General features: G+C 44.2%; 1 protein-coding gene across 1 annotated transcript in view; it reads left to right on the top strand.

Moving 5' to 3' along the window:
* The window catches only part of LOC130369817 (kinesin light chain 2-like), a 117,289-nt gene extending 90,662 nt beyond the window's left edge, over positions 1 to 26,627 (top strand). Inside the window, exons 9-14 of the mRNA XM_056575375.1 lie at positions 19,678 to 19,745; positions 20,531 to 20,639; positions 21,259 to 21,399; positions 22,430 to 22,554; positions 22,956 to 23,013; positions 23,228 to 26,627. Of these exons, the coding sequence (XP_056431350.1) occupies positions 19,678 to 19,745; positions 20,531 to 20,639; positions 21,259 to 21,399; positions 22,430 to 22,554; positions 22,956 to 23,013; positions 23,228 to 23,311 (585 nt within the window). The 3' untranslated portion in view covers positions 23,312 to 26,627. The remainder of the gene's footprint in view (positions 1 to 19,677; positions 19,746 to 20,530; positions 20,640 to 21,258; positions 21,400 to 22,429; positions 22,555 to 22,955; positions 23,014 to 23,227) is intronic.
* Positions 26,628 to 26,868: the final 241 nt, after the last annotated feature.

Here is a 26,868-nt window from a genome sequence, read left to right as displayed (position 1 = left end):
TTGGGCTATAACTCCCACACCGAAGCTCCCACAGTCAAAACCTTTATATCCACAGATTCACTGGAGTCAGCTGCATCTTTTGGCACACGCTGTTTCTCAATTTTTGAACACATGCTTCGCGTTGTGCCGGCGAAATGCACACTTCTTGGACCCCTGCATAACTGCTTGCAGTTCTAGTTATTATACTTCCCGCGCTAAAAGTGGGTCCACAGCCCAAACCGTAAATGTTGCCGACACGCCAATTGCATGACTAGATCCAGGTCCGGCACCGCTACTCAGATAACAAAATCCAGACACGCCGGCCACTAGGTGGCGCTATACCAAGGGAAAATGCGTTTGGGGCTAAACTCCCACACCGAACCTCCCACATTCAAAACCTCGTACACACAGATTCACTGGAGTCTGCTGCATCTTTTGGCATAGGCCACGCCCATTTGCGTCTATAATTTTTTTTCGCAAAATCGCGAAAACCGCAAAACTGTTTTTTCGCTACTCCTCCCACATTTCTTGACCAATCGACACAAAACTGTGCACACGACATCTTCAGACGCACACGCAAAGGAATCATATACAGTTTTTGATCCGACCTTCGACGACGAAACGATAGCATTTTGAATATTGGTATATTAGCTAAATTAGACGTGGAAAATCAAAAATACAAAAAAATCCAAATTAGACATCGGATCGAGTCCAAATTCTACACACATGTTGGTGCTAACCTTAATGACGTTCGATAAAAATTTCGGAAAATTCCGCCATTAGGGGGCGCAATAAACGAGGAAATTGTATATCTTCTACAAAATTTCGCCGCAAAAACGCTACACTGACTTCTCGCTACTCCTACCACAGTCAAATCCTTTGTATCCACAGGTTCAGGGTAGCGTTTTGAACACATGCTTCGCGATGTGCCGGCGAAACGCACATTTCTTGTCGCGTTGTGCCGGCGAAATGCACACTTCTTGGACCCCTGCATAACTGCTTGCAGTTCTAGTTATACTTCCTTCCCTAAAAGTGGGCCCACACCCCAAACCGTAAATGGTGCGGACACGCCAATTGCATGACTAGATCCAGGTCTGTGATGTGTACGCAGACGACAAAATCCGGACACGCCGGTCACTAGGTGGCGCTATACCAAGGAATACGCGTTTGGGGCTATAACTCCACACCGAACCTCCCACAGTCAAAAAACGTTATACCCAAGATGCACTGGAGTCTGCTGCATCTTTTGGGCTAGGCCACGCCCATTTGCGTCTATGAAAATTTTTCGCTAAATCGCGAAAACCGCAAAACAGTTTTTTCCCTACTCCTCCCACATTTCTTGACCAATCAACACCAAACTTTGCACACGACATCTTCCGACGCACACGCAAAGGAATCAAACAGTTTTTTATCCGACCTTCGACGACGAAACGGGAGCGTTTTGAATATTTGTTTATTGGCTACATTTTACGTCGAAACGCAAAAATTCAAAGAATACCAAAAGTAGACGTCGGATCAAGTCCAGATTTTAGACACATGTCGGTGCTACCCTTATTGGCGTTCAGTAAAGAATTCGGAATATTTCGCCATTAGGGGGCGCAATAAACGAGGAAATTGTATATTTTCTAATTGGCCCAAGGAATGTTCTTCAAACTATAAGGGAACCATCAAGGGGCAAACCCGAGTCTATATAAAAAATATGGCCAAGAATTATTAATGTGGGCGGGAGTTATTTGGCAAAGGAAAATTGTCTTTGGAAAATTTCGCCAACAGGGCGGCGCCAAAAAACGACGAAATAATATAGCTCCTATTTGGCCAATGGAATGTTCTGAAAACGCGTTTTAGGCTATAACTCCCACACCGAAGCTCCCACAGTCGAAAACGTTATACGCACAGATTCACTGGAGTCAGCTGCATCTTTTGGCATAGGCCAGGCCCATTTGGGTCAGTATTTTCTTTATGCAAAATCGCAAAAACAGCTAAACTGCCTTTTCGCTACTCCTCCCACATTTCTTGCCCAATTGACACCAAACTTTGCACACAACATCTTCAGACGCACACTACAAGAAATCAGCAAAACTATTTTGATCCGACCATCGTTGACGAAACGGTAGCGTTTTGAATATATGTTTTGCGTTGCAAATCAGTAAAAACTATTTTGATCCAACCGTCGACGACTAAACGGTAGCGGAAAATGCGTTTGGGGCCGAAACTCCCACACTGAACCTCTCACAGTCAAAACCTTTATATCCACAGGTTTTCACGGTAGCGTTTTGAATACTTGGTTCGCGTTGTGCCGGCGAAATGCACATTTCTTGTCGCGTTGTGCCGGCGAAATGCACACTTCTTGGACCCCTGCATAACTGCTTGCAGTTCTAGTTAGGGGTCCAAGCCAACAGGTTGGATCCCTATTGTTTTTGTAAGGATTTTTATATTATTATTAGGGGTCCAAGCCAACAGGTTGGATCCCTATTGTTTTTGTAAGGATTATTATTATTATTAGGGGTCCAAGCCAACAGGTTGGATCCCTATTGTTTTGTAAGGATTATTATTCCTATACTTGCCCCCCTAAAAGTGATACCACAGCCCAAACCGTAAATGGTGCCGACACGCGAATTGCATGACTAGATCCAGATCTGTTCGGACTAAGCAGACGACAAAATCCAGACCTGCCGGCCACTAGGTGGCGCTATACCAAGGAATACGCGTTTGGGGCTATAACTCCCCACACCGAACCTCCCACATTCAAAACTTTATACACACAGATGCACTGGAGTCTGCTGCATCTTTTGGCCTAGGCCACGCCCATTTGCGTCTATGAATATTTTTCGCTAAATCGCGAAAACCGCAAAACTGTTTTTTCCCTACTCCTCCCACATTTCTTGACCAATCGACACCAAACTTTGCACACGGCATCTTTAGACGCACGCGCAAAGAAATTATCGGACAGTTTTTTGATCCGACCTTCGACGACGAAACGGGAGCGTTTTGAATATTGGTTTATGAGCTAAATTAGACATGGAAAATCAAAAATCCAAAGAAATCCAAAATTAGGCATCGAAACGAGTCCAAATTTTACACACATGTTGTTGCTAACCTTAATCTCGTTCGATAAAAATTCCGGAATTTTTCGCCATTAGGGGGCGCAATAAACAAGGAAATTTTATATCTTCTAATTGGACCAAGGAATGTTCTTCGAACTATAAGGAAACCATCAAGGGGCAAACCCGAGTCTATAAAAATATGGCCAAGAATTAATAATGTAGGCGGGAGTTATTTGGCAAAGGAAAATTGTCTTTGGAAAATTTCGCCAACAGGGCGGCGCCAAAAAACGACGAAATAATATATCTCCTATTTGGCCAATGGAATGTTCTGAAAACGCGTTTTAGGCTATAACTCCCGCACCGAAGCTCCCACAGTCAAAAACGTTATACGCACAGATTCACTGGAGTCAGCTGCATCTTTTGGCATAGGCCAGGCCCATTTGCGTCAGTATTTTCTTTATGCAAAATCGCAAAAACAGCTAAACTGCCTTTTTGCTACTCCTCCCACATTTCTGCCCAATTGACACCAAACTTTGCACACGACATCTTCAGACGCACACACAAGAAATCAGCAAAACTATTTTGATCCGACCATCGTTGACGAAACGGTAGCGTTTTGAATATATGTTTTGCGTTGCAAATCAGTAAAAACTATTTTGATCCAACCGTCGACGACCTAAACGGTAGCGGAAAATGCGTTTGGGGCCGAAACTCCCACACTGAACCTCTCACAGTCAAAACCTTTATATCCACAGGTTGTTCACGGTAGCGTTTTGAACACTTGTTCGCGTTGTGCCGGCGAAATGCACATTTCTTGTCGCGTTGTGCCGGCGAAATGCACACTTCTTGGACCCCTGCATAACTGCTTGCAGTTCTAGTTAGGGGTCCAAGCCAACAGGTTGGATCCCTATTGTTTTTGTAAGGATTTTTAGGGGTCCAAGCCAACAGGTTGGATCCCTATTGTTTTGGTAGGATTTTTCTTATTATTATTATTATTATTATTATTATACTTCCTACCAAGAAAGTGGGAACACAGCCCATACCGTAAATGTTGCACACACGCCAATTGCATGACTAGATCCAGGTCAGTGAAGACTATGCAGACGACAAAATCCAGACACGCCGGCCACTAGGTGGCGCTATACCAAGGAATACGCGTTTGGGGCTATAACTCCCACACCGAACCTCCCACAGTCCAAAAACTTGTACCCACAGATGCACTGGAGTCTGCTGCATCTTTTGGCCTAGGCCCGCCCATTTGCGTCTATGAATATTTTTCGCTAAATCGCGAAAACCGCAAAACTGTTTTTTTCCCTACTCCTCCCACATTTCTTGACCAATCGACACCAAACTTTGCACACGACATCTTCAGACGCACACGCATAGAAATCTTAGACAGTTTTTTGATCCGACCTTCGACGACGAAACGGTAGAGTTTTGAATATTGGTTTATTAGCTAAATTAGACGTGGAAAATTAAAAATCCAAAAAAATCCAAAATTAGACATCGGATCGAGTCCAAATTCTACACACATGTTGGTGCTAACCTTAATGACGTTCGATAAAATTTCGGAAAATTTCGCCATTAGGGGGCGCAATAAACGAGGAAATGTATATCTTCTACAAATTTCGCCGCGAAAACGCTACACTGACTTCTCGCTACTCCTACCACAGTCAAATCCTTTGTATCCACAGGTTCAGGGTAGCGTTTTCAACACATGCTTCGCGTTGTGCCGGCGAAATGCACATTTCTTGTCGCGTTGTGCCGGCGAAATGCACACTTCTTGGACCCCTGCATAACTGCTTGCAGTTCTAGTTCCTATTATTATTCTTCCCCCCGTACTTGGACTACAGCCCAAACCGTAAAAGGTGCACACGCGCCAATTGCATGACTAGAACCAGTACCGGCACCGCTACTCAGATAACCAAATCCAGACATGCCGGCCACTAGGTGGCGCTATACCAAGGAGAAACACGTTTGGGACTATAACTCCCACACCAACCTCCCAGCGTCCAAAAACTTGTACAGACAGATGCACTGGAGTCTGCTGCATCTTTTGGCCTAGGCCACGCCACTTTGCGTCTATGAATATTTTTCGCTAAATCGCGAAAACCGCAAAACTGTTTTTTCGCTACTCCTCCCACATTTCTCGCCCATCACCACCAAACTTTGCACATGGCATCTTCAGACGCACACGCAAAGAAATCATAGACAGTTTTTTGATCCGACCTTCGACGACGAAACGGTAGAGTTTTGAATATTTGTTTATTAGCAAAATTAGACGTGGAAAATTAAAAATCCAAAGAAATCCAAAATTAGACATCGGATCGAGTCCAAACTCTACACACATGTTGGTGCTAACCTTAATGACGTTCGATAAAAATTTCGGAAAATTTCACCAATGGGGCGCAATAAACGAGGATATTGTATATCTTCTACAAAATTTCGCCGCGAAAACGCTACACTGACTTCTCGCTACTCATACCACAGTCAAATCCTTGTATCCACAGGTTCAGGGTAGCGTTTTGAACACATACTCCGCGTTGTGCCGGCGAAATGCACACTTCTTGGACCCCTGCATAACTGCTTGCAGTTCTAGTTATTATACTTCCCGCGCTAAAAGTGGGTCCACGCCCAAACCGTAAATGGTGCCGACACGCCAATTGCATGACTAGATCCAGGTCCGGCACCGCTACTCAGATAACAAAATCCAGACACGCCGGCCACTAGGTGGCGCTATACCAAGGGAAAATGCGTTTGGGGCTATAACTCCACACCGAACCTCCCACATTCAAACCCTCGTACACACAGATTTCACTGGAGTCTGCTGCATCTTTTGGCCTAGCCCACGCCCATTTGCGTCAATTATTTTTTTTTTCGCAAAATCGCGAAAACCGCAAAACTGTTTTTTTGCTACTCCTCCCACATTTCTTGACCAATCGACACAAAACTTTGCACACGACATCTTCAGACGCACACGCAAAGGAATCATATACAGTTTTTGATCCGACCTTCGACGACGAAACGATAGCATTTTGAATATTGGTATTTAGCTAAATTAGACGTGGAAAATCAAAAATACAAAAAAATCCAAAATTAGACATCGGATCGAGTCCAAATTCTACACACATGTTGGTGCTAACCTTAATGACGTTCGATAAAAATTTCGGAAAATTCCGCCATTAGGGGGCGCAATAAACGAGGAAATGTATATCTTCTACAAAATTTCGCCACAAAAACGCTACACTGACTTCTCGCTACTCCTACCACAGTCAAATCCTTTGTATCCACAGGTTCAGGGTAGCATTTTCAACACATGCTTCGCGATGTTGCCGGCGAAATGCACATTTCTTGTCGCGTTGTGCCGGCGAAATGCACACTTCTTGGACCCCTGCATAACTGCTTGCAGTTCTAGTTTTTATTTAGGGGTCCAAGCCAACAGGTTGGATCCCTATTGTTTTTGTAAGGATTTTTTTTATTAGGGGTCCAAGCCAACAGGTTGGATCCCTATTGTTTTGTAAGGATTATTATTCCTATACTTGCCCCCCTAAAAGTGATACCACAGCCCAAACCGTAAATGGTGCCGACACGCGAATTGCATGACTAGATCCAGATCTGTTCGGACTAAGCAGACGACAAAATCCAGACCTGCCGGCCACTAGGTGGCGCTATACCAAGGAATACGCGTTTGGGGCTATAACTCCCACACCGAACCTCCCACATTCAAAACTTTATACACACAGATGCACTGGAGTCTGCTGCATCTTTTGGCCTAGGCCACGCCCATTTGCGTCTATGAATATTTTTCGCTAAATCGCGAAACCGCAAAACTGTTTTTTCCCTACTCCTCCCACATTTCTTGACCAATCGACACCAAACTTTGCATACGACATCTTCAGACGCACACGCAAAGAAATTATCGGACAGTTTTTTGATCAGACCTTCGACGACGAAACGGTAGCGTTTTGAATATTGGTTTATTAGCTAAATTAGACGTGGAATATCAAAAATCCAAAGAAATCCAAAATTAGACATCGGATCGAGTCCAAATTTGACACACATGTTGGTGCTAACCTTAATGTCGTTCGATAAAAAATTCGGAAAATTTCGCCATTAGGGGGCAATAAACGAGGAAATTGTATATCTTCTACAAAATTTCGCCGCGAAAACGCTCACTGACTTCTCGCTACTCCTACCACAGTCAAATCCTTTGTATCCACAGGTTCAGGTAGCGTTTTGAACACATGCTTCGCGTTGTGCCGGCGAAACGCACATTTCTTGTCGCGTTGTGCCGGCGAAATGCACACTTCTTGGACCCCTGCATAATTTTTATTAGGGGTCCAAGCCAACAGGTTGGATCCCTATTGTTTTTGTAAGGATTTTTTTTATTTTTATTATTTGTACCTCCCTAAAAGTGGTACCACAGCCCAAACCGTAAATGGTGCCGACACGCCAATTGCATGACTAGATCCAGATCTCTTCGGACTACGCAGACGACCAAATCCAGACATGCCGGCCACTAGGTGGCGCTATACCAAGGATACGCGTTTGGGGCTATAACTCCCACACCGAACCTCCCAGAGTCCAACATAGTACACACAGATGCACTGGAGTCTGCTGCATCTTTTGGCCTAGGCCACGCCCATTTGCGTCTATGAATATTTTTCGCAAAATCGCAAAAACCGCAAAACTGTTTTTTCGCTACTCCTCCCACATTTCTTTACGAATTGACACAAAAATTTGCACACGGCATCTTCAGACGCACACGCAAAGAAATCATCAACAATTTTTCGATCCGACCTTCGACGACGAAACGGTAGCGTTTGGAATATTGGTATATTAGCTAAATTAGACGTGGAAAATCAAAAACCAAAAAATCCAAAAGTAGACATCGGATCGAGTCTTAATTCTACACACATGTTGGTGCTAACCTTAATGTCGTTCGATAAAAAAATCGGAAAATTTCGCCATTAGGGGCGCAATAAACGAGGAAATTGTATATCTTCTACAAAATCTAGCCGCGAAAACGCTACACTGACTTCTCACTACTCCTACCACAGTCAAATCCTTTGTATCCACAGGTTCAGGGTAGCGTTTTGAACACATGCTTCGCGTTGTGCCGGCGAAATGCACATTTCTTGTCGCGTTGTGCCGGCGAAATGCACACTTCTTGGACCCCTGCATAATTTATTATTATTATTATACTACCTCCCCGTGAAAGTGGAACCACAGCCCAAACCGTAAATGGTGCACACGCGCCAATTGCATGACTAGATCCAGAATCGGCACCGCTACTCAGATAACAAAATCCAGACACGCCGGTCCCTAGGTGGCGCTATACCAAGGAATACGCGTTTGGGGCTATAACTTCCACACCGAACCTCCCAGAGTCCAAAAACTTGTACACACAGGTGCACTGGAGTCTGCTGCATCTTTTGGCCTAGGCCACGCCCATTTGCGTCTATGAATATTTTTCGCTAAATTGCGAAAACCGCAAAACTGTTTTTTTTCGCTACTCCTCCCACATTTCTCGCCCGATCAACACCAAACTTTGCACACGACATCTTCAGACGCACACGCAAAGAAATCCTCGACACTTTTTTGATCCGACCTTCGACGACGAAACGGTAGCGTTTTGAATATTGGTTTATTAGCTAAATTAGACGTGGAATATCAAAAATCCAAAGAAATCCAAAATTAGACATCAGATCGAGTCCAAATTTTACACACATGTTGGTGCTAACCTTAATGTCGTTCGATAAAAATCTCGGAAAATTTCGCCATTAGGGGGCGCAATAAACGAGGAAATTGTATATCTTCTACAAAATTTCGCCGCAAAAAGGCTAAACTGACATCTCGCTACTCCTACCACAGTCAAATCCTTTGTATCCACAGGTTCAGGGTAGCGTTTTGAACACATGCTTCGCGTTGTGCCGGCGAAACGCACATTTCTTGTCGCGTTGTGCCGGCGAAATGCACACTTCTTGGACCCCTGCATAACTGCTTGCAGTTCTAGTTATTATTATTCCCCCCTAGAAGTGGGCCCACAGCCCAAACCGTAAATGGTGCCGACACGCCAATTGCATGACTAGATCCAGGGCCCTGAGTTCTAAGCAGACGACAAAATCCAGACACGCCGGCCACTAGGTGGCGCTATACCAAGGAATACGCGTTTGGGGCTATAACTCCCACACCGAACCTCACAGAGTCCAAAAACTTGTACCCACAGATGCACTGGAGTCTGCTGCATCTTTTGGCCTAGGCCACGCCCATTTGCGTCCATGAATATTTTTCGCTAAATCGCGAAAACCGCAAAACTGTTTTTTCCCTACTCCTCCCACATTTTTTGACCAATCGACACCAAACTTTGCACACGACATCTTCAGACCCACACGCAAAGAAATCATCAACAGTTATTTGATCCGACCTTCGACAACGAAACGGTAGAGTTTTCAATATTTGTTTATTAGCTAAATTAGACGTGGAACATTTAAAATCCAAAAAAATCCAAAATTAGACATCGGATCGAGTCCAAATTCTACACATATGTTGGTGCTAACCTTAATGACGTACGATAAAAAATTCGGACAATTTCGCCTTTAGGGGGCGCAATAAACGAGGAAATTGTATATCTTCTAATTGGCCAAAGGAATGTTCTTCAAACTCAAGTGAAACCATCAAGGGGCAAACCCGAGTCTATACAGAAAATATGGCTTATAATTATTAATGTGGGCGGGAGTTATTTGGCAAAGGAAAATTGTCTTTGGAAAATTTCGCCAACAGGGCGGCTCCAAAAAACGACGACATTGTCTATCTCCTATTTGGCCAATGGAATGTTCTGAAAACGCGTTTTAGGCTATAACTCCCACACCGAAGCTCCCACAGTCAAAAACGTTATACGCACAGATTCACTGGAGTCAGCTGCATCCTTTGGCATAGGCCAGGCCCATTTGCGTCAGTATTTTCTTTATGCAAAATCGCAAAAAAGCTAAACTGCCTTTTCGCTACTCCTCCCACATTTCTTGCCCAATTGACACCAAACTTTGCACACGACATCTTCAGACGCACACTACAAGAAATCAGCAAAACTATTTTGATCCGACCATCGTTGACGAAACGGTAGCGTTTTGAATATATGTTTTGCGTTGCAAATCAGTAAAAACTATTTTGATCCAACGACGACTAAACGGTAGCGGAAAATGCGTTTGGGGCCGAAACTCCCACACTGAACCTCTCACAGTCAAAACCTTTATATCCACAGGTTGTTCACGGTAGCGTTTTGAATACTTGGTTCGCGTTGTGCCGGCGAAATGCACATTTCTTGTCGCGTTGTGCCGGCGAAATGCACACTTCTTGGACCCCTGCATAACTGCTTGCAGTTCTAGTTATTATACTTCCTTCCCTAAAAGTGGGCCCACACCCCAAACCGTAAATGGTGCGGACACGCCAATTGCATGACTAGATCCATGTCTGTGATGTGTACGCAGACGACAAAATCCGGACACGCCGGTCACTAGGTGGCGCTATACCAAGGAATACGCGTTTGGGGCTATAACTCCCACACCGAACCTCACAGAGTCCAAAAACTTGTACCCACAGATGCACTGGAGTCTGCTGCATCTTTTGGCCTAGGCCACGCCCATTTGCGTCCATGAATATTTTTCGCTAAATCGCGAAAACCGCAAAACTGTTTTTTCCCTACTCCTCCCACATTTTTTGACCAATCGACACCAAACTTTGCACACGACATCTTCAGACCCACACGCAAAGAAATCATCAACAGTTATTTGATCCGACCTTCGACAACGAAACGGTAGAGTTTTCAATATTTGTTTATTAGCTAAATTAGACGTGGAACATTTAAAATCCAAAAAAATCCAAAATTAGACATCGGATCGAGTCCAAATTCTACACATATGTTGGTGCTAACCTTAATGACGTACGATAAAAAATTCGGACAATTTCGCCTTTAGGGGGCGCAATAAACGAGGAAATTGTATATCTTCTAATTGGCCAAAGGAATGTTCTTCAAACTCAAGTGAAACCATCAAGGGGCAAACCCGAGTCTATACAGAAAATATGGCTTATAATTATTAATGTGGGCGGGAGTTATTTGGCAAAGGAAAATTGTCTTTGGAAAATTTCGCCAACAGGGCGGCTCCAAAAAACGACGACATTGTCTATCTCCTATTTGGCCAATGGAATGTTCTGAAAACGCGTTTTAGGCTATAACTCCCACACCGAAGCTCCCACAGTCAAAACCTTTATATCCACATGTTGTTCACGGTAGCGTTTTGAATACTTGCTACGCGTTGTGCCGGCGAAATGCACATTTCTTGTCGCGTTGTGCCGGCGAAATGCACACTTCTTGGACCCCTGCATAACTGCTTGCAGTTCTAGTTAGGGGTCCAAGCCAACAGGTTGGATCCCTATTGTTTTTGTAAGGATTATTATTAGGGGTCCAAGCCAACAGGTTGGATCCCTATTGTTTTTGTAAGGATTTTTATTATTAGGGGTCCAAGCCAACAGGTTGGATCCCTATTGTTTTTGTAAGGATTATTATTATTATTATTTCGTACGCCTTAGAAGTGGTACCACAGCCCAAACCGTAAATGGTGCACACGCGCCAATTAGATGACTAGATCCAGAATCGGCACCGCTACTAAGATAACAAAATCCAGACACGCCGGTCCCTAGGTGGCGCTATACCAAGGATTACGCGTTTGGGGCTATAACTCCCACACCGAACCTCCCAGAGTCCAAAAACTTGTACACACAGATGCACTGGAGTCTGCTGCATCTTTTGGCCTAGGCCACGCCCATTTGCGTCTATGAATATTTTTCGCAAAATCGCGAAAACCGCAAAACTGTTTTTTCGCTACTCCTCCCACATTTCTTGACCAATTGACACAAAACTTTGCATACGGCATCTTCAGACGCACACGCAAAGAAATCCTAGACACTTTTTGATCCGACCTTCGACGACGAAACGGTAACGTTTTGAATATTTGTTTATTAGCTAAATTAGACGTGAAAAGTCAAAAATCCAAAGAAATCCAGAATTATACATCGGATCGAGCCCAAATTTTACAGACATGTCGGTGCTAACCTTAAGGACGTTCGATAAAAATATCGGAAAATTTCGCCATTAGGGGGCGCAATAAACGAGGAAATTGTATATCTTCTACAGAATTTCGCTGCGAAAACGCTACACTGACTTCTCGCAACTCCTACCACAGTCAAATCCTTTGTATCCACAGGTTTAGGGTAGCGTTTTAAACACATGCTTCGCGTTGTGCCGGCGAAACGCACATTTCTTGTCGCGTTGTGCCGGCGAAATGCACATTTCTTGGACCCCTGCATAACTGCTTGCAGTTCTAGTTATTATTATTATTACTTACCCCCCTAAAAGTGGTACCACAGCCCAAACCGTAAATGGTGCACACACGCCAATTACATGACTAGATCCAGATCTCTTCGGACTACGCAGACGACCAAACCAGACACGCCGGCCACTAGGTGGCGCTATACCAAGGAAAGACACGTTTGGGGCTATAACTCCCACACCGAACCTCCCACATTCAAAACCTTGTACACACAGATTCACTGGAGTCTGCTGCATCTTTTGGTATAGGCCACGCCCATTTGCGTCTATGAATATTTTTCGCTAAATCGCGAAAACCGCAAAACTGTTTTTTCGCTACTCCTCGCACATTTCTTGACCAATCAACACCAAACTTTGCACACGGCATCTTCAGACGCACACGCAAAGAAATCATATACAGTTTTTTGATCCGACCTTCGACGACGAAACGGTAGAGTTTTGAATATTCTTTTATTAGCTAAATTAGACGTGGAAAATTAAAAAACCAAAAAATTCCAAAATTAGACATCGGATCGAGTCCAAATTTTAGACACATGTTGGTGCTAACCTTATTGACCTTCGATAAAAATTTCGGAAAATTTCGCCATTAGGGGGCGCAATAAACGAGGAAATTGTATATCTTCTACAAAAATTTCGCCGCGAAAACGCTACACTGACTTCTCGCTACTCCACAGGTTCAGGGTAGCGTTTTGAACACATGCTTCGCGTTTTTCCGGCGAAATGCACATTTCTTGTCGCGTTGTGCCGGCGAAATGCACACTTCTTGGACCCCTGCATAACTGCTTGCAGTTCTAGTTCCTATACTTGCCCCCCTAAAAGTGATACCACAGCCCAAACCGTAAATGGTGCCGACACGCGAATTGCATGACTAGATCCAGATCTGTTCGGACTAAGCAGACGACAAAATCCAGACCTGCCGGCCACTAGGTGGCGCTATACCAAGGAATACGCGTTTGGGGCTATAACTCCCACACCGAACCTCCCACATTCAAAACCTTGTACACACAGATGCACTGGAGTCTGCTGCATCTTTTGGCCTAGGCCACGCCCATTTGCGTCTATGAATATTTTTCGCTAAATCGCGAAAACCGCAAAACTGTTTTTTCCCTACTCCTCCCACATTTCTTTACCAATCAACACCAAACTTTGCACACGGCATCTTCAGACGCACACGCAAAGAAATTATCGGACAGTTTTTTGATCCGACCGTCGACGACGAAACGGTAGCGTTTTGAATATTGGTATATTAGCTAAATTAGACGTGGAAAATCAAAAATCCAGAAAGATCCAAAAGTAGACATCGGAACGAGTCCAAATTTTACATACATGTTGGTGCTAACCTTAATGTCGTTCAATAAAATTTTCGGAATATTTCGCCATTAGGGGGCGCAATAAACGAGGAAATTGTATATCTTCTTATTGGCCAAAGGAATGTTCTTCAAACTCAAAGGAAACCATCAAGGGGCAAACCCGAGTCTATGTACAAAATATGGCCAAGAATTATTAATGTGGGCGGGAGTTATTTGGCAAAGGAAAATTGTCCTTGGAAAATTTCGCCACAAGGGGTCGCAAATAAACGACGAAATAATATATCTCCTAACTGGCCAATGGAATGTTCTGAAAACGCGTTTTGGGCTATAACTCCCACACCGAAGCTCCCACAGTCAAAACCTTTATATCCACAGATTCACTGGAGTCAGCTGCATCTTTTGGCATACGCTGTTTCTCAATTTTTGAACACATGCTTCGCGTTGTGCCGGCGAAATGCACACTTCTTGGACCCCTGCATAACTGCTTGCAGTTCTAGTTATTATACTTCCCGCCTTGAAAGTGGGTCCACAGCCCAAACCGTAAATGGTGCACACGCGCCAATTACATGACTAGAACCAGGTCCGGCACCGCTACTCAGACGACAAAATCCAGACACGCCGATCACTAGGTGGCGCTATACCGAGGGAAAATGCGTTTGGGGCTATAACTCCCACACCGAACCTCCCAGAGTCCAAAAACTTGTACACACAGATGCACTGGAGTCTGCTGCATCTTTTGGCCTAGGCCACGCCCATTTGCGTCTATGAATATTTTTCGCTAAATCGCGAAAACCGCAAAACTGTTTTTTCCCTACTCCTCCCACATTTCTTGACCAATCAACACCAAACTTTGCACACGGCATCTGCAGACGCACACGCAAAGAAATCATCAACAGTTTTTTGATCCGACCTTCGACGACGAAACGGTAGAGTTTTGAATATTTGTTTATTAGCTAAATTAGACGTGGAAAATCAAAAATCAAAAAGAATCAGAAATTAGACATCGGATCAAGTCCAAACTTTAGACACATGTCGGTGCTAACCTTAATGGCGTTCAATAAAAAAATCGGAATATTTCGCCATCAGGGGGCGCAATAAACGAGGAAATTGTATATCTTCGACAAAATTTCGCCACAAAAACGCTACACTGACTTCTCGCTACTCCTACCACAGTCAAATCCTTTGTATCCACAGGTTCAGGGTAGCGTTTTCAACACATGCTCCGCGTTGTGCCGGCGAAAAGCACATTTCTTGTCGCGTTGTGCCGGCGAAATGCACACTTCTTGGACCCCTGCATAACTGCTTGCAGTTCTAGTTAGGGGTCCAAGCCAACAGGTTGGATCCCTATTGTTTTTGTAAGGATTATTAGGGGTCCAAGCCAACAGGTTGGATCCCTATTGTTTTTGTAAGGATTATTATTCCTATACTTGCCCCCCTAAAAGTGATACCACAGCCCAAACCGTAAATGGTGCCGACACGCGAATTGCATGACTAGATCCAGATCTGTTCGGACTAAGCAGACGACAAAATCCAGACCTGCCGGCCACTAGGTGGCGCTATACCAAGGAATACGCGTTTGGGGCTATAACTCCCACACCGAACCTCCCACATTCAAAACTTTATACACACAGATGCACTGGAGTCTGCTGCATCTTTTGGCCTAGGCCACGCCCATTTGCGTCTATGAATATTTTTCGCTAAATCGCGAAAACCGCAAAACAGTTTTTTCCCTACTCCTCCCACATTTCTTGACCAATCGACACCAAACTTTGCACACGGCATCTTTAGACGCACGCGCAAAGAAATTATCGGACAGTTTTTTGATCCGACCTTCGACGACGAAACGGGAGCGTTTTGAATATTGGTTTATGAGCTAAATTAGACATGGAAAATCAAAAATCCAAAGAAATCCAAAATTAGGCATCGGAACGAGTCCAAATTTTACACACATGTTGTTGCTAACCTTAATCTCGTTCGATAAAAATTCCGGAATTTTTCGCCATTAGGGGGCGCAATAAACAAGGAAATTTTATATCTTCTAATTGGACCAAGGAATGTTCTTCGAACTATAAGGAAACCATCAAGGGGCAAACCCGAGTCTATATAAAAAATATGGCCAAGAATTATTAATGTGGGCGGGAGTTATTTGGCAAAGGAAAATTGTCTTTGGAAAATTTCGCCACAAGGGGGCGCAAATAAACGACGAAATAATACATCTCCTAACTGGCCAATGGAATGTTCTGAAAACGCGTTTTGGGCTATAACTCCCACACCGAAGCTCCCACAGTCAAAACCTTTATATCCACAGATTCACTGGAGTCAGCTGCATCTTTTGGCACACGCTGTTTCTCAATTTTTGAACACATGCTTCGCGTTGTGCCGGCGAAATGCACACTTCTTGGACCCCTGCATAACTGCTTGCAGTTCTAGTTAGGGGTCCAAGCCAACAGGTTGGATCCCTATTGTTTTTGTAAGGATTTTTTTTATTATTATTATTATTCCCCCCTAGAAGTGGGTCCACAGCCCAAACCGTAAATGGTGCCGACACGCCAATTGCATGACTAGATCCAGGGCCCTGAGTTCTAAGCAGACGACCAAATCCAGACACGCCGGCCACTAGGTGGCGCTATACCAAGGAAAGACGCGTTTGGGGCTATAACTCCCACACCGAACCTCCCACATTCAAAACCTTGTACACACAGATTCACTGGAGTCTGCTGCATCTTTTGGTATAGGCCACGCCCATTTGCGTCTATGAATATTTTTCGCTAAATCGCGAAAACCGCAAAACTGTTTTTTCGCTACTCCTCGCACATTTCTTGACCAATCAACACCAAACTTTGCACACGGCATCTTCAGACGCACACGCAAAGAAATCATATACAGTTTTTTGATCCGACCTTCGACGACGAAACGGTAGAGTTTTGAATATTCTTTTATTAGCTAAATTAGACGTGGAAAATTAAAAAAACAAAAAATTCCAAAATTAGACATCGGATCGAGTCCAAATTTTAGACAGATGTTGGTGCTAACCTTATTGACCTTCGATAAAAATTTCGGAAAATTTCGCCATTAGGGGGCGCAATAAACGAGGAAATTGTATATCTTCCACAAAAATTTCGCCGCGAAAACGCTACACTGACTTCTCGCTACTCCACAGGTTCAGGGTAGCGTTTTGAACACATGCTTCGCGTTGTTCCGGCGAAATGCACATTTCTTGTCGCGTTGTGCCGGCGAAATGCACCCTTCTTGGACCCCTGCATAACTGCTTGCAGTTCTAGTTATTATTATTATTTCGTACGCCTTAGAAGTGGTACCACAGCCCAAACCGTAAATGGTGCACACGCGCCAATTGCATGACTAGATCCAGAATCGGCACCGCTACTCAGATAACAAAATCCAGACACGCCGGTCCCTAGGTGGCGCTATACCAAGGAATACGCGTTTGGGGCTATAACTTCCACACCGAACCTCCCAGAGTCCAAAAACTTGTACACACAGATGCACTGGAGTCTGCTGCATCTTTGGCCTAGGCCACCGCCCATTTGCGTCTATGAATATTTTTTTCGCTAAATCGCGAAAACACGCAAAACTGTTTTTTTTCGCTACTCCTCCACATTTCTCGCCCGATCAACACCAAACTTTGCACACGACATCTTCAGACGCACACGCAAAGAAATCCTAGACACTTTTTTGATCCGACCTTCGACGACGAAACGGTAGCGTTTTGAATATTTGTTTATTAGCTAAATTAGACGTGAAAAGTCAAGAATCCGAAGAAATCCAGAATTATACATCGGATCGAGCCCAAATTTTACAGACATGTTGGTGCTAACCTTAATGACGTTCGATAAAAATATCGGAAATTTTCGCCATTAGGGGGCGCAATAAACAAGGAAATTGTATATCTTCTACAAAATTTTGCCGCGAAAACGCTACAACTGACTTCTCGCTACTCGTACCACAGTCAAATCCTTTGTATCCACAGGTACAGGGTAGCGTTTTGACACATGCTTCGCGTTGTGCCGGCGAAATGCACATTTCTTGTCGCGTTGTGCCGGCGAAATGCACACTTCTTGGACCCCTGCATAACTGCTTGCAGTTCTAGTTCTTATTAGGGGTCCAAGCCAACAGGTTGGATCCCTATTGTTTTTGTAAGGATTTTTATTATTTTTATTATTATTATACTTCCTACCAAGAAAGTGGGAATACAGCCCATACCGTAAATCGTTGCACACACGCCAATTGCATGACTAGATCCAGGTCAGTGAAGACTATGCAGACGACAAAATCCAGACAACGCCGGCCACTAGGTGGCGCTATACCAAGGAATACGCGTTTGGGGCTATAACTCCCACACCGAACCTCCCACAGTCCAAAAACTTGTACACACAGATGCACTGGAGTCTGCTGCATCTTTTGGCCTAGGCCACGCCCATTTACGTCTATGAATATTTTTCACTAAATCGCGAAAACCGCAAAACTGTTTTTTCCCTACTCCTCCCACATTTCTTGAACAAATCGACACCAAACTTTGCACACGACCTCTTCAGCCGCACACGCATAGAAATCTTAGACAGTTTTTGATCCGACCTTCGACGACGAAACGGTAGAGTTTTGAATATTGGTTTATTAGCTAAATTAGACGTGGAAAATTAAAAATCCAAAAAAATCCAAAATTAGACATCGGATCGAGTCCAAATTCTACACACATGTTGGTGCTAACCTTAATGACGTTCGATAAAAATTTCGGAAAATTCCGGCCATTAGGGGGCGCAATAAACGAGGAAATTGTATATCTTCTACAAAATTTCGCCACGAAAACGCCACACTGACTTCTCGCTACTCCTACCACAGTCAAATCCTTTGTATCCACAGGTTCAGGGTAGCGTTTTCAACACATGCTTCGCGTTGTGCCGGCGAAATGCACATTTCTTGTTGCGTTGTGCCGGCGGAAATGCACACTTCTTGGACCCCTGCATAACTGCTTGCAGTTCTAGTTATTATTCCTGCGCTAAAAGTGGTACCACAGCCCAAACCGTAAATGGTGCACACGCGCCAATTACATGACTAGAACCAGTACCGGCACCGCTACTCAGATATCCAAATCCAGACATGCCGGCCACTAGGTGGCGCTATACCAAGGAGAAACACGTTTGGGGCTATAGCTCCACCACCGAACCTCCCACAGTCCAAAAACTTGTACACACAGATGCACTGGAGTCTGCTGCATCTTTTGGCCTAGGCCACGCCCATTTGCGTCTATGAATATTTTTCGCTAAATCGCGAAAGCCGCAAAACAGTTTTTTCCCTACTCCTCCCACATTTCTTGACCAATCAACACCAAACTTTGCACACGACATCTTCAGACGCACACGCAAAGGAATCATCAACAGTTTTTTGATCCGACCTTCGACGACGAAACGGTAGAGTTTTGAATATTTGTTTATTAGCTAAATTAGACGTGGAAAATCAAAAATACAAAGAAATCCAAAAGTAGACATCGGATCGAGTCCTAATTCTACACACATGTTGGTGCTAACCTTAATGTCGTTCGATAAAAATTTCGGAAGATTTCGCCATTAGGGGGCGCAATAAACGAGGAAATTGTATATCTTCTACAAAATTTCGCCCCGAAAACGCTACACTGACTTCTCGCTACTCCTACCACAGTCAAATCCTTTGTATCCACAGGTTCAGGGTAGCGTTTTGAACACATGCTTCGCGTCGTGCCGGCGAAATGCACATTTCTTGTCGCGTTGTGCCGGCGAAATGCACACTTCTTGGACCCCTGCATAACTGCTTGCAGTTCTAGTTTTATTATTATTATTATTATTTTTTTAGTGGCTGGATACATATTCAAGTTCTCAGTTACAACGATTTCTTGGAGAGAAATGCTGAATAAATGCATCTTTTCAAACTCAAACATAATTGTTTGAATATGGTTTTGCTCTCCCAGGGAAAGCGTAAGGACTGCGGCCCCGCTGTGGAGTATGGAGGCTGGTACAAGGCCTGCAAGGTGGACAGGTGAGGACACGACCATAATGGGGATAATATGGTTCATATTGCTGACAATACAGTGTTTGATTATCGAGCGCTTTACAGAGTAATACTGTGAAAATTGACAAAAGACAAAAGTAAAAAGTAGACGAACAGAGATGCAATGCGCCGTTCTTGTATGAGTCAAACCCGAACCGTCCACAAACGAATAGCCCACTGAACGTCCTGCTTCACCGCGTGCACTTCCTCCGCTCTGACTCAGCTCGCCGCCACGGTTTTCTCCTTACTTTGCTCATGTTTTATCTGGATATTTCCGATAAGCGAGTGGCACAGCACTTCCATGCCGTCCCCTGGTGATCAGCCCTGATCAGGCGGTCAGCTCGGAGCCACTCGGGTGTGGCACATAATGATAAACGGATCCGAGACCGACCGAGACCCAATTTACCATGATAAAACGTGGTAACCTTGGTAACCTACGGTTCTCAGGTCGGCTCGGATCCCAGGGTTCAGGGAGACCAGTGAAGACCTCTACCTCGAAACACGAAAACACAAAATAATCTAGTTTTAGTACGTGAAATGCATGCAAAAGTACACTACAAAAGTGAACTCAAGATTTCTTCCTTGCTGATTAAGGGAGTTTTTTCTTGCCCTTTTGGGGTTTGGTTCAGGGCGATGACATAAATATATGGCCTGTTATGCCCTTTGAGACTGATTAAGGGCTATACAAATACAATTGAATTGAACAATAACCTTTTCGATGTCTTTTCTTGCGTTGCTAATTTCAATGTATTGTATGCATTCCCTGGTCCTAGCCCTACAGTCAACACCACCCTGAAGAGCCTGGGCTCGCTGTACCGCCGCCAGGGCAAGCATGAGGCAGCCGAGACACTGGAGGAGTGCGCCAACAAGACCCGCAAACAGGTACAGCCCGCCCCCCCCGGAGCAGCCCTCTCCTCTGATTGGTCTAGCCCGTTACTGTCTGCAGTGCGTGGTTGAATCTCATTGGTCACATGCTGTTCAGTTCTCTCTTTATAGTCTGTTTTCTTCTGTCGCTCTCTCTGTCTCTCTCTCTATTGTATATTGATGGCTTGTGTGTGTGTGTGTGTATATATATATAGAGAGAGAGAGAGAGAGAGAGAGAGAGAGAGAGAGAGAGAGAGAGAGAGAGAGAGAGAGAGAGAGAGAGAGAGGAGAGAGAGAGAGAGAGAGAGAGAGAGAGAGAGAGAGAGAGAGAGAGAGAGAGAGATTATAACATAAGGTACACAGGAAGTTAATTAATAAATATTAATTATTGAGCTGTGGAAAATGGGTAGGATTAAATAAGTTTTATACTTCTTCCTACTCCTTTTCAGGCATATCAATTGAATATATGTAATCTCCTTTTTTGTTTTTCTTATTTGTGAAATAATTTAAACATCGTTTTGGTTTATTGATTTTCGTGCTGTTCATTTTGTTTAGTATTTTTGATATGTTTGATATTTATTGACACGTCTGAAATAAATGTCATCAATTCAAATGTAATGGATTCCATTCTCCCCAGGGTATCGACGCCATCAACCAGAGCAAGGTGGTGGAGCTGCTGAAGGACGGGGGGCACGGAGGGTCCGAGCGACGGCCGGGCCGGGACGGCAGCGGCCAGCGGGGGGACAGCGAGGGCGACGACTCGGCCGAGTGGATCGGGGTCAGTTTCACACTTGGGGGTCCTTTTGAAGCTAATGTTGACAGCTGTTTGTGGATGTTTAGGCTAAAGGTTGTGTTGAAGCTAATGTTGACCACTGTGACCGTATTTTTATGCTAGTGGTCAGCTTAAAGGTGCCGGGGGTTCTCAACGTTTTGACAGCTGAGGGCCAATTTAGTCACCCAAAATTTGACTGAGGGCCGCCAAAGGAAAAATAAATTGGCGGTAAACATTGCACCGTGGACCTCTGGGACTGAGGTCTAAATCACGAAACTGAGGTTCATCCTTTCAAAGTAATGTACAATCGGATTTAAACTAACAAATGTAACAGGACTTAATTGAAAGCTAGAGAGAGTCGACTTTTCTCTTTATATTTATTTATTTTTGTTTAAATTAATATTGATATAAAAAAATATATATATATATCTTTTTTTTTTACTTGCATCTGTTGCATCTGTTTGTCATTGCGGGCCGCCAGGATTGTTTCTGCGGGCCGCACTTTGAGAACCAATGGTTTAAAGCTCATATTAACCACGATTAGCTGACGCTAATTCTAATGCCCGGCGTGTAGGGAGCAGATGTTTGTGCTTGTGGCCTTCTTAAAGCTAATGTCAACAGCTGTTGAGAGGTCAGGACAGATGTTTTTCACTTCCAAAAAATCCTCTTAACACACTTTGTAGTGGAATTACAGTCCATTTGTTGATCCTCATTAAAGCTGTCTTGTAGCTTAATAGGATTTCTGGAGTGCATTGGACTTTTATGTTTTATTGTGCTTAGTGGGAAGATGCTGGCTTGCTGTGAGTTTTGTTTCGAATAAATGCTTTGGAGTGCAGTGCAGTTCTGGGTCATATATTAATTAATGGCCCTTTTTTAAAAAGTGTACATTTGGTAAAAACGATCATTATAACCAGAATGTGATGTGACAGGCTCTTTCACTCTCTGAATGAAGGACAACGCTTTGCTTCATGAACAACATCCAATGACAAAAGTGGACTGGATGTTGACCTCTGGCTGACCTTTGCCCCCCTCCCAGGATGGCAACGGGGCCCTGCGTCGCAGCGGCTCCTTCGGCAAGATCCGGGACGCCCTGAGACGCAGCAGCGAGATGCTGGTGAAGAAACTGCAGGGCAGCGGCCCTCAGGAGCCCCGCAACCCCGGGTGAGACTAATGCCCACTCCCATTTCTACCCCTTACCCCTTCCCCTTACCCCTTCCCCTTGTTTTGAAGGGGTAAGGGGTAAGGGGAAGGGGTAAGGGGAAGGGGTAAGGGGTAGAAATGGGATTGGGCCTTCCAGACCCCTGTACACCCCGGGTGAGAGCGGCCCCCCTGGATCTAAACCCCCTGGTGGGACCGGACCCCCTGGGTCTAAACACTGGGTGGGACCGGACCCCCTGGGTCTAAACCCCTGGTGGGACCGGACCCCCTGGGTTAGAAAGACAGCCTCCAGCGGTGACATAGTCTATACATGACAGCTCACCAATGTCTCCCAGCCGTCATTAGTATGTGTTACTGTGTTACCGTGTGGATGTGTGTTAACCAACGTGTTGTGTGCCCCTCAGGATGAAGAGGGCCAGCTCTCTGAACTTCCTGAACAAGAACGCAGAGGAGACTACACAGGTGGGTTCTGCCTGAATTTCTTCCCTTCCTGCTCTAGAATGCAGATGTCCTTGTATCCATTCACCATCGTGTCGTTGTTCAAGACCAAAAGCAGAACCGTGTCCAGATATTGCCATATCGGGTTCCACGTCATTTGTCACTATGAATCACAGTTGTGAAGCGATGTAGCAAAGCGATATATTGATATATTTTCTTGTCTCGTTTTTCTGTGTAGGAAGCCAACTCTGGCCTATCAGACTGCAGGGGACTAAGTTCCAGTAACGTGGACCTAACAAGACGCAGCTCTGTGATTGGTTAGATGCAGAGAGAAGGTGGGACTAGAGAGAAAAGAGCGGCCCAATGAGGAGAGGCTGTTTTGCATCTGAGAATCAATCAAACACCATACTCTCGACCAAGCTCCAATACCTGAATACAAAGTTTCCTTTTTTTTTACACTGAAGAACAAGAAAATCAAACTGAAATATATTTTCGTCCAATGATCATTGAGGTCGGGATCACACGTAAGGCATCTAAATCCATTACATTTGCATAATATGCAAATAGTTCAAATAGAGCAAATAAGTATATATCTTACGGCTACATTGATATGCTGATGATGCCCTGCTAAACAGAGCACAATGCATGAGCCGTTTAATTCTGCTTGCTGAATTCTCTTATTTCTGTGGTGGGATGAGTGGGGTTCACCATAAACAATTTTGCAATTGAATGAATGACACAGGTTTATGAAATATGAATTCCCGGATTGAAATGGCTCATGTGTGATCCCAGAGTCAGTGCCGAGTCCCTGCTGCATCTGCATTATGTAAAAATTGTTAACGATGATCTGATGTCCTAGAGAACTGAGGCCTTTGACATTGTACGCATGCTGCTTACGAGGAAGTTGGACTTCTGCACATGACTGCCCCTTTGTGGTGTCTCGGGGCGTTTCGGTTCAGAGAGGGTGCGATCACTGGGGAGGAGGGGAGGCTAACGTACACTGTGCCATATCACTTGTAGCACGAACCACTTTGCTAATGCTAATGGCCAACCTGCACGTTATCACCGATGTTGAAGCGGCTATGATTCGTTAGACTTTATTGTAAAGGAAGAAATAGTGGTTGTTATTGAAGGAAGAAAAAAATATATACTTTGGATTGTAAAACAATAGCACTGACCGGTTAAACCTCACTTTTGCCTTTTGATTTTATTTTATGTATACACAGGGTTAAATTATTAGATTTTTCTTTTGTACATAGTTTGTTTTTGTTTCCAGTGTCTGGTTGGTAATGGACCTCATATGAAAAGCTGTAGTAAAACGAGATCTAAAGATTAGTGGGGGGAGGAGGAGAGAAAAAAGTGAACAAGGAAGGAAAAGGAGGAGGGTCAAAAAGGACAGAAGTATTAAGGTTGGACCTTTCAGTACCTGAGGCAGGTAGGGGAGCATAACCCGCCGAATAAGCTAAAAAACAAAACACTACCGACCTAGACCCCATCTCGCCATAGAGGTTTCAACCCAGACGGCTACGATGCACGTTTTGTTCCAGTAGGGCGGCCATCTTTAATTTCTGCATCTCAGCGACGTCTGAAAAACAATTCCTAAACCAAACCTCTTTGGAAAAAAGGAGAGGGAGAGCTACATTCTGACGAAATTCCAATATCATGTTTTCAACCAAAAAAATGAGTCAAGAGTTTTGAAATAATTTGTTTATTTTGTCAAGTCAATTTGATTCTAGCTATTGTAAGTTGGGGAAAAACCCATGGAAAAGATTTTGTTTGTGGTTTGTTTGGGGTCGAAGCCCCTTGTTAATCCCCTCGTAAGCTGCTGTTCACAAGGTACTCACTAGAAGGTTTACATTACCTCCAACTTGTATCAGTCTTAATAAATGGAACTGACGTAGACGTTCTCACTCTGTCGCTAGCAGAAAACGTCATCTTTCGACGGTATACAAGGTACAATTTGAGACTGTGATAGTAAAGTGGTTGTGTTTGTTATACTTTGTCCCCTCTTTTTGCTTTTTGAGTGTAATGTCTTCATGCACAAAGAAATCTATTCTACTTCAATGTATCATGTATGTAGATCCAACTGGAAAATGTTGACTTAAAATGTGGCCAAGAATCCGTCCATTGGAGAGCGTCTGTTGTTTTACCTCCGCACCCGCTTGGCCGGCTTCTTTGTGTTTTGTTTTGTAGTGGTTTTACTACGGAATATTCTATTGGTAGCCGTTTTCAATGTTTGAATATTGCTTTGAAGGTTGATAATGTGGACTAGGGGGAGATGAGAAGGGGTGAACAGTAGCTGAACACCTACTGAGGATGTATGTAACATACCGTAATCCCGGGACCTTGAAATATGACCCAGCAAGTTGATGTGTTAACGCCTCGGAAATTCAGGTTTGATTCGTCACAAAGATGCAACCATGACCACCATGACCCTAACCCCGCCCCTCGCACCCACCTCCCAAAGCTGAATTTCAGACAATCCAAACGTGGGGACGTCCTCCTTTTGTAAAGAGAGGGCCAGTCAGACGAGCCAGGAAGGTGATGGGTGTCAAATGAAGGGACTCCCTTGGCTCAAATGATCCGCCGTCTCTCTGTCTTCTTTCTCTTTTTGGTGGAGGACCCTGATTCAGATTGCAGACGTGTCAACTTGCTGGGTTTCACTTTTGAAGGGCCCGTATGGTCTCTGCTTGTGCACTCGGAGGGCTCGGAGAGGTAGAACAGGATGTGGGGGGCTTTGTAAGAGGAAGGGCTGATGCATGACGGAACGCCTTTGGCCAAATGATTGTGATTGGTTGAAGATGAAAAGGGCGATAATTGTTCAGAAGATTGTCGAGATGTTTCCGGTGTCGGAGATACTCGACAAAAGTGCTTTTACTGTTTGTTAGCCGCAAAGATGTACTTCATTATATTCCACATATGAAGCATATAGATCTATGTATATAGATATATATATAGATATCTGCACATCGGTCACTCATAAATATCAATGTTACACTCAATATTTTCACTAGATTCTTAAAAGTATCAGTTTTTATTCTCTTCCTTGTCTCACACACACACACACACCATTTTCCCGCTGTGTATAATCTTAGATTTGTGTTTTGTTTATTGAAGATCTCCCATAAAATAAAGAATGTTCTAGAGACCAGAGCGAGAGGTTCTGTCCTCTTATCAGAATCTAGAAACCACAGGCAGATACCGCTTCCTCTATATCATACATAGATAGACATATATGTAGTTCACAAAACAACTGTATGAATATAAATAAGCAAGTAGACCATACTAGTGAAGGTAACTCTTCTAGCCGTGCAGCGGAACCGAAAAGTAACAGATCCATAATCGGGATTAAGAGTGGCCGCTGTCAATCGCCTCTAAAAATATTAACATCAGCACACAATGTCAATGCAATGAAGGTTCTTAAAAAAACATCAAATGGTCCAATTCAGCACTTTTCCTGGTGGTTCTCGTTAACGTCCTCATGCAGTTCAAATGCTTCTATTAATAGCCTTCACACAGCTACCCAGAAGAAGAGCATGGTCATGGTGGAGGTAAGCGGGAGATCTGAGAACCGTTGATACATGGATGTGATGTTATGGATGTGAAGCTGCATATGCTATATTTTACCATTAAAGTAATCCACACACACTCTGCTTTGCAAACTCATTCTGTGTCTCTGTTCGTGCACTGAGGAAAATTACATTAGTCTGTAAGGCTTTGAAGTAATGATGAATTACAGAGCGATGTCATTCCCCCCAACCTACACGTAATAGCTTGCCACGGAGCCCCCACTGTGTAGGGCAGAGGGTGTGTTGGTGGGCGTGGTGTGGTGTGTGGGGGGGGGGGGGGGGGGGGGGGGGGGATTTTGTGTGTTTCACT

The sequence above is a fragment of the Gadus chalcogrammus genome, chromosome 17, assembly GCF_026213295.1.
Source record: "Gadus chalcogrammus isolate NIFS_2021 chromosome 17, NIFS_Gcha_1.0, whole genome shotgun sequence".
Classification (NCBI taxonomy): domain Eukaryota; kingdom Metazoa; phylum Chordata; class Actinopteri; order Gadiformes; family Gadidae; genus Gadus; species Gadus chalcogrammus.
This window is presented reverse-complemented; position numbering and strand designations above follow the sequence as displayed.